The 9,040-nt window shown below is 34.8% G+C and overlaps 1 protein-coding gene across 1 annotated transcript; it reads right to left on the bottom strand.

The window, feature by feature from the left end:
- Nucleotides 1–362: 362 nt before the first annotated feature.
- Nucleotides 363–844, bottom strand: LOC139426729 (zinc finger MYM-type protein 6-like). The gene is made up of 2 exons (XM_071186544.1): nucleotides 643–844; nucleotides 363–553 (listed from the first exon to the last, which is right to left on the bottom strand). Exons 1-2 carry the CDS (start codon nucleotides 842–844, stop codon nucleotides 363–365), a joined length of 393 nt encoding a protein of 130 aa, XP_071042645.1.
- Between the last annotated feature and the right edge of the window lie 8,196 nt (nucleotides 845–9,040).

Raw genomic sequence — 9,040 nt, 5'->3', positions numbered from 1 at the left:
GAGTTGGAAATTGCATTAGCTCTTTGCGGTGGCCTTGATAATGTTCACTTTATTTCCTTGAAGTTTTACCTTGATTTTGTACATTTTTTCAAAAATATCCCGTGAGGTATGCAGTTTCCAACTTGCGTTGCTTCTAACTCTCACTTAAAACAGGATCAGTGGTGTCGAAAAACTCAGTAACCGAGTCAAACAATTCGAAAAAGCGACGCAAACAGTTTCCTTTTGAAAGCCATCTCACATATGCATGTAGGAGCAAGCTTTCGAAATCTTCATCATTTTCACGGCAAAGTTCTCGGAACAAACGGTCATTGAGAGAATTAGCTTTGATTTTATTGATGCCAGAAATAACGAATTGTAAAGTGTCATGCAGGGCACCACTCAACTTTTTTGCAGCCAAATGTTGACGATGAATGACACAATGAATGGTGATGACCTCCGGTACTTATTTTAAGGTGCGCTAGAAGCCCAGTATAGCGACCAGACATGGCAGGAGCACCATCTGATGCCCAAGCACTTACATTTGTAAGGGGAATTTCTTTTTCCACAAAATAGTCTTTGATCAATTTAAAAATCTACGACCATTTTGTATCAGTGATCAAAATTCTTGTAAACAACATTTCCTCGTTCATCCAATCTCCTTACTCTCATTTATGAATCTCACGTAAGCTAATACAATAGCTTTGTTATCTATCACAGTTGAGTCATCAATCTGCAACGCAAATTTACCTTCTCTCTTAAATTTAACGAGTTTTGATTCAACGTCTGCGGCCATTTCATCAATAAGCCTGGAAACAGTATTATTGCTCAGAGGTTTTATATTATTGCTCGATCCCTCACCCAACATGATGTCAACAATTTTTTTAGTAGCAGGTAAAATAAGAGTTCACCAAATGTGTGAGGTTTATAGTTATATAAATATTTCGTCTATCAATCCGTTTCTCCTATTACATGCCTTTTAAAATCGGAGGGATGGGAATGAGACGAGAGAGGAACATTTGAGGAGAAGAAGATATATAAAAGACTATGACTTTCAACAAAAGAGAATTCTTGAAGGTCAGATTTCCGCCAGTGATACCAAAACGTATGACGAAAACGATCCTGAACTTGAAATTTTTTAATTTTTAACTATCGTAATTCTTTGTCTACACCAGAACCATAAGCTTCATATATGTTTTCAATTTTGATCTCAAATAGCTTTTGTCATTAATATTATTAGCAATTTTTATCTTTTGAATACTCGTCGCCCCCCGATCGCCCCCATGAGGAGCTCTATCGCCCCCTTTGGGGCGATCGCCCCCAAGTTGGGAACCACTGGTCTATTTGAATATTTAAGATTACCTTTTGGCTGGAAGAATGCACCGAGCATTTTTCAACGTACAGTTCGTTGAATTTTAAATAAACACAAAATTAAATTTGCTTCAAACTACTTTGATGATATCATTATATTTTCTAATTCTTATGATGAACATTTAACCCAACTCAAAAAGATTTTTGATATTTGTAAACAAGAAAACTTAAAATTAAAACTTTCAAAATGTTCATTTTTGAAAAAACAAATAGAATTTTTAGGATATGAAATTACTAATGGAATTGTATCACCCGATAACCATAATATTGAAGTGATTTAAAAATTATTACCCCCTAAAAATGTAAAATCATTGCAAAGATTTCTCGGATCAATAAATGTTTACAATAAATTTATTGATAGTTATGCAAGTATTCAACATCCTTTAAATAACTTGTTAAAGAAAGATGTAAAATGGATGTGGTCAGAAAAATGCCAACAATCTTTTGAACTTTTAAAAAATGCTATTATTTGTAAACCAATTTTGAAAATTTTTAATCCTAATCATGAATGTCATCTTTTTGTTGATGCATCGTTAGTTGGAATTGGTGCTGTGTTAAAACAGACAGATGAATGTGGTGTATTGCATCCTGTAGCTTTTCATTCTCGTTCCTTAAGGGACAATGAAAAAACTATGCAATTACAGAACTTGAATGTCTTGCTATTGTAGATTCTTTAAATAAATTCCATCATTATCTTTTTGGCCAAAAATTCACCATACATACTGACCATGCTGCTTTAGTTTGGCTAAAACAGTTTAAAAATTTAAAAGGTAGATTATTTAGGTGGTCATTATTGTTAAGTATGCATGAATATGATATTAAATACACAAAAGGTTCTACTAATTTTGAAACAGATTGGCTTTCGAGAGATGCAACACATTCACTTGTCAAAATTGATGGTAACAATAATAATAATGTTCATGTTTCACATTTGTTAAAATTGAATGAAATTGTTGAAGCTCAGGTAATTTTGTTGATGTCAATAATGTTTTATGTGTACGTAAGAAAAATTTTACTAGAATAGTTGTTCCATTTTCGCTAAGATTAAAACTTATGCAAATTACTCATGAAAAATTTAATCATCCAGGAGTGCAAAAGATGATTAACTTAATAACCCCTGTTTATTATTGGAACAACATAACTTCAGATATAACAAAATTTTGTAAACATTGTCATACGTGCCAACTAAATAAAAAACCGCGACAAAAAAGATTTGGATTAATACAATCCTTTCCCCCTGATAATCAGTCTTTTGACTTGCTAGCAATAGATAGTGATGGTAGTAGTATACAGGGGGTTTGGAGGGACGGAAGTGACGTTATCATGGAAAGTCAACCGGTGCTTATTTCTGCCCCAACCGGAAGTGGAATATTTCGCCCCGCCTACAACCAGAAGTTGCTTATTTCTGCCCGCCTGAAAATCGAAGCTTTGTCTGCAGCGTCATGGGGAGTTTATTTCTTTTTTTTCTTAAGCCTAATATATTTTTAGTTTCGGTTTCTGTTTTTAATTTAGTTTCGTTTTTTTAAATATTATTTAATTTATTAGTTTTTTTAAGGTGGCAACACTTATTATTTAAATATTAGTTCTTAAGGATGGCAACACTTAGAAACTTTGTTATTTGGGGGAGAAATTGTGTATTATGAAGTTCTGACGTCATCTTTTATTACATAATAAATAAATGATACCATGCTTTTGATCTAGTGGCGCCATCTATGTGGGAATAAAATAACTTTAAATCTATTTTATTATTTAAATCTGTTTTTAATATTATTTATTAAATATAATTAAGGCTGAGGATCGAACTCACGCCATCAAAAAGCCTACGTGGGTCAGTAGTTGGATATCATAACCACTGACCCACGAATGCTTGGTTAGATATGTGTTAATAAGTTAAACTTTTGTATTCTGAACACGTGTATAAATGAAAAGGATTTGATATCGATATCATCCTACAGTTTCATCGATATATTTTTCACTTAACCTTTGACAGTTATTAAATAACTATTTCTGCCCCTCTTAACGTTATTATAACTTTCTCTGGATGGCAACGGTACTGACCATACACGTGTTCAGATTTGACGTGTTTTGTGTGATAGCACAACTACTGATTACAGCGCGAGTCATTCTGATAAGATATAACAAGCTAGATCTTGGTCTATGACGTGTGTGTTGAATTCAGTTCCTTTCACCAAGCATGTGACAGCTTAACATTTTTCTGATTGGCTGTTAAAGTTATACTTTCTTGTTTTGGCAACTAGAAGGATAGAGTGACTAAATTTCCTCCCCTCTTATATTAGTATTTCACTTGTTCTTCTGTTGTGTCTCGATTAAATTTTTAAAGTGTTTTGATTCACCGAGTTGTTATGGACGGATATTTAAAGAGAAAACACGTTGAAACTGAAGTAAGTACTATTGATTTCTTTTGTAATTTACTATGCTTTTAAATTTATTGTTAATAGAATCGTTTTATTGTAACTTCTAGCATTAATTCTTTTTTAAGCAGAGCATGTGGCAAAACTTAGATAACTTTAAAAATGCTTTAATATTATTTGAATAATATTAAAGATTATTTGAATAATATTAAAGATATAATATTATTTAATATTATCATTGAACCAAAGAGGAAAGGTTTGTTCCAGGAGGGAAACTTTCCAGAGTATTACTATCGAATTGGTGAGGACTTATTCGTTTTGGCCAGTACGTATAACAAGAAATCAGCCATTCACATACGAAGATTTAACAGATATGGAGAATCATACTATCCTTCAGGATATGGTATAACTCTACAGCCTGAACAGTATAATACTTGATTCTGTCATGGTCCACCGACATGTATCTTCGGCATTGCAGACATCAACATGGCTTTGGTAGAGATCCCTCCAGCTAATCCCCGTGAAAAAATTTATGTGCTGATGAATGACGAGGGAAAGTATCTGCTAGTGGACGAATATACCTGCAAAAGTGGCCGCGTATACAAGCACGAGACGGAAATCAGTTTCAAACAATGGAGAGAACTACAGAAGTGTCGAGATAGTGTGACATTCGGCTATATTAATTTAAAATACAGGTCCGTGGACTTTTTGAACATTTTTCAAGAATCCACCCATCAACAGTGTCCAGTGGTGCCAAAGAATTCAGACATCAACGAAGCGGATCCTGTTATGAAAGATTGCCTGAAAATTGTGTTGTATAAATATATTGGACTGAAGAAAGGTCTGAAGCGAGTAGACAGGTCTGCTGACTTTCTAGACCAGGTTGTGTGCAGTGTTCACGATTTCAATGAATCTTGTTTGGACTTACATGTGGAGAATATTGCTCTGGATTTTAGTAATGAACTAAGTGAACGAAGGTTGTTTAGACAACCCCTTAAAGACTTTTTGTGTGAAGGTTTTTTAAAAGAAATCAAATTAGATACTTTATTAACTGCTGCTAAAAATGATTTTTGCAAATAAAATAACTTAAGTTTTACTACATTTAGTTGTTATTTTTATATTTTGTAAAAATTACTGTGAACTTTTGTTTTCAGAGGAAAATAGATTTCTTTTTTTTCAGCAGACATAAATTTTCTTTTTCAGAATAATACTTTTTTTCAGGTTTTTAATAAAAAATTCTTACTGTAATACAATAAGGAAAACTATTTTATACTTAAATAGGTATTATTATTTAATTTTATAGAAATTATTGTATACCATTATTTTTTAAGAATGTTTATGATTGTTAGTTTTAACTATTAGAATTAAACTGTTATTAGAGAAACAAAATCTGATAATTTCTAAAATATTTTTGAAATAGGTTATGGATCGTTTACTTTCATCTGTTTATACGAAACCTGGACATCCAGGAAGTTTTGGAGGTGTAAATGTTATTTATAATTCTGTGAAAGGTAAAGTGAAGAAAAGTGACGTTAAGAAATGGTTGGAGACTAAAGATTCTTATACTTTACATAAACCTGTGAGGCATAAATTTAAACGTAATAGAGTGATTGTTGGAGGTATAGATGAACAATTTCAAATTGATTTAGTTGACATGCAATCTTTAGCAAAATTTAATAATGGATTCAAATATTTGTTAACTTGTATAGATTGTTTCTCAAAGTTTGCTTGAGCTGTTCCTGTTAAAGACAAATCAGCCAAAAATATATTGTCTGCTTTAAAAACTATTTTTAAAGAAAGAAAATCAGAAAATTTACAATCAGACAAGGGTACGGAATTTACAAATAAACTTGTGCAGCAATATCTTAAAAGACAGGAGTTCATTTTTTTACTACAAATAATGAAACTAATGCGAGTATAGTTGAAAGATTTAATCGCACTTTGAAAACTAAGATGTGGAAATACTTTACAGAATTCAACACGAAAAAATATATTGATGTCCTTTCTAAATTAATCCATAGTTATAATCATACAAAGCATAGAAGTATAAAAATGGAGCCAGCCTCAGGGAATATCGATAATCAGAAACAAGTTTGGAATAATTTATATAGCGACAAGGTGAATATTGATAACCCTGTTTTTCAAGTAGGTGACACTGTTCGCATTAGTAAATCAAAACTTACATTTGAGAAAGGATATGAAAATAATTGGACTCGAGAATTATTTGTCATAGATAAAATAGTTCATCGAAATCCAATAGTGTATAAATTGAAAGATTTAAAGAATGAAGCAATAGAAGGTACTTTTTATGCAGAAGAATTACAAAAAGTAGTCAACTCGGGCTATTATCCCGTAGAAAAAGTTATCAAAAAGAGAAAGAAAGGAGGAAGCACGGAATATTTTGTTAAATTTCTAGGTTATCCTGAAAAGTTTAATGCCTGGGTGAGTGATATTCAAAAAGTATAAATAGTGAAACTTAACCTCTGAAGACTCATTCTCAAAAATGTCTTTCTACGTGACGTTACCTTCTAATAGCTCCATACAGTTTTTTCCTAACAACAAAATCTCCCATTTTAAGACGCAGTTACCGATACCAGTTAATCTATAAAAGGTGAATGGGAAGTAGGCCTATCTGAAATCATCTATCCGCATTCTTGGCTGAACGTAAATGAAAGTAACAATTATTTTCATTACAAGATAAGTAACGGTAATATCATATCGACTGTGAGGCAAACAATTGATGTCGGGTGTTATGAATCAATGTTCGATATTGTATCAGCTATACAACTTGCTTTACCAAAAAATCCAAGTCGATTTACAATAAATTACAATAAAGCTACGAAACGAGTTAAAATTAACGCCGTTCAAGGTTGTAGCCTTCATTTAGAAAAGTTAGGTGAATTGTTAGGATTCCAACCTGATGCAGTCATTACGGGTAACCGGAAAACCGAATTTGTGGCTGACGCGTGGTCTAATTTTTCCGTTTTTTACGTCTACTCAGATTTCATTTCACCACAAATTGTCGGAGATACGCAAGCTCCTTTACTGCGGATTGTTCGAATAAAAGGATATGATGGTGAAACAATCAGCCAGTATTATGATAGACCTCAATACTTACCTTTAACGCGACACTCCTTTTAAACTATCCATGTGGAACTCAGATTGAATTCAGGGGATTTCGTACCTTTTGAAAGTGGTAAAGTGATTATAGTTTTACATTTCCGCATGAGAAACCCTCCACTTAACGGATATCTGTTGAAAATTGGCTTATGAAGTCTAGGTGTCTCATTTGACGAGGGGAGGCTTTATCCGAACGCTGTTGAAAAGCATAGGTTGATGGTTTGTGATCAGTGAAGATCATAAAAACGCGTCCTTCCAGCATACGTCGAAAATGCTTTACAGCTTCATAAATTCCTAATAATTCACGATCGTAAGTGTTGTATCTGGTTTGGGCTGGTGAGAGTTTTTTTTAGAAAAATATGAAAGTGGTCTCCATGTTTTTTTATCTTTCTGTTGTAAAACTGCTCCTATACCTGTTGTCGATTCGTCAACGTAGAGTGATAATGGTTTAGATGCTGAAGGATATTGCAAATTTGTTGCCGAAATTAAATCATTTTTAAATTTTTGGAATGCATCGCGTGATTCTGTGGTCCAGGTCATAACACGTTTGTCATTTTTCTTGCTTCCAACCAAAAAAGAATTTAGAGGTACTTGTATGGTCACGGCATGAGGTAGGAAACGTCGGTGAAAATTGAGCATGGCAAGAAATCTTCTTAAGTCCTTTACTGTAGATGATTCGGGCATATCGCAGATAGCGGTGACTCTATCTGAAAGGGGTCGAACACCATCAGTGGAAATTTCATGGCCAGTTGGCCAAAAACGCATTTGGAAGGATTGAGACTGACTCCGTAACTCTGAAACCGTTCAAAAATATTTCTTAAATGGGATAAGTGTTCTTGTTCTGAAGAGGAGGCGATTAAGACGTCATTAAAATAAGGTACACAAAAGTCCAGGCCGATTAACACCTGATTCATGCAGCGTTGGAACGTTTGAGCGGCATTGCATAAGTCGAAAGTCATGATCGGAAACTCAAATAGTCCGAAAGGCGTTATAACCACAGTTTTTGGAATATCAGTTGGATTAACGGGCACTTGGTGGTACGCCCGCTCAAGATCAACAGTTGTAAAAATTGTTTTTCCCTCTAAGACTTGCATATAGTCTTGAATGTGCGGGACTGGGTAACAATCAGGAATTGTAGCTGCATTTAGCAGGTGATAATCCCCGCACGGGCGCCAGTTACCATTTCGTTTCCGAACTAGATGGAGCAGACTGCCCCATGAACTTTTCGGTGGACGGCAAATTCCCTGTTCCATCATGTATTGAAATTCATCTTTGGCGGCTTTGAGCTTGTCTGGAGGTAAGCGTCTTGGTTTAGAACCAATTGGAGGTCTGGTAGTTTCAATATAATGTAGTACATTGTGCTTGGGTTGTGAATTACCCATAACTGGGAGCGGGATTGTAGGAAATTCTCTGAGAAGTTGATGTCATGAAGAAGTATCGGAAATCAGTTTAATGTTTAAATCTTGTCTATTGCGAATTTCTCCCGGGTAAGATAAGTTCGCTGAAGAATCTGCTAAACGGCTATTTTTTCGGATCAACAAGCAAAGAAAATTTTTGCAAGTAGTCAGCGCCAATAATAGGACTTGAAACGGGGGCAATAATGAATGGCCACTGGAATTTGCGGCGCAATCCTAAGTCCACAGATATCAGGCGTTCACCAAAAGTTTGTATAGGGGTTCAATTTGCTGCATAAAGTTGTAATTTGGTTAGGCCCTTTTGCTCATAAAAATGTGGTGGAACGACAGAAACATCAGCCCCGGTGTCTACAAGAAACTTTAGACCCGAATTCTTATCGATGACAAAAAGGCGTGCACTATTCCGGCTGCTGTCGTTCACGGCTTTTAGCGACGGTCCGTCTCGTTTCCCTGGTTGTTATAACGACACGGTTGGTGGCATTTGTTTGCCTTGTCTCCAAAATTGTGATGGTAAAAGCAAATAACCGGAGGAGGGCTTTTATAACGTTTCCTTGATGAGCTACGGCGTGCAAATCGACCACGTGACGGAGAGCGATGGCGCCGAAAAGTATTGGCTTGAATGGATACTAATTGAGAGACCTGTTTGGACAATTCGTTAATTTGAGCCTGTAACGCCACAATACCTTGATCAGAAGTCTGAACTGCATGTCTTTGCGTTGGCATGACCAGCTCGTGTATTTTATCAGCGATTTCGGACAGCTTTGTAAGAGGCTCACTACTGGCAGC

Source organism: Parasteatoda tepidariorum, chromosome 1 (assembly GCF_043381705.1).
Source record: "Parasteatoda tepidariorum isolate YZ-2023 chromosome 1, CAS_Ptep_4.0, whole genome shotgun sequence".
Taxonomy (NCBI): Eukaryota; Metazoa; Arthropoda; class Arachnida; order Araneae; family Theridiidae; genus Parasteatoda; species Parasteatoda tepidariorum.
The sequence above is the reverse complement of the archived record's forward strand: the minus strand, read 5'-3'. Positions and strand labels throughout refer to the sequence as shown.

Coding starts and splice junctions, on each gene's coding strand:
- LOC139426729 (XM_071186544.1), bottom strand. CDS start 844: ATGTTGGGTGAGGGATCGAGCAATAATATAAAACCTCTGAGCAATAAT. Junction 554..642: donor CGTGAGATTCATAAATGAGA/GTAAGGAGATTG, acceptor AATTGATCAAAG/ACTATTTTGTGGAAAAAGAA.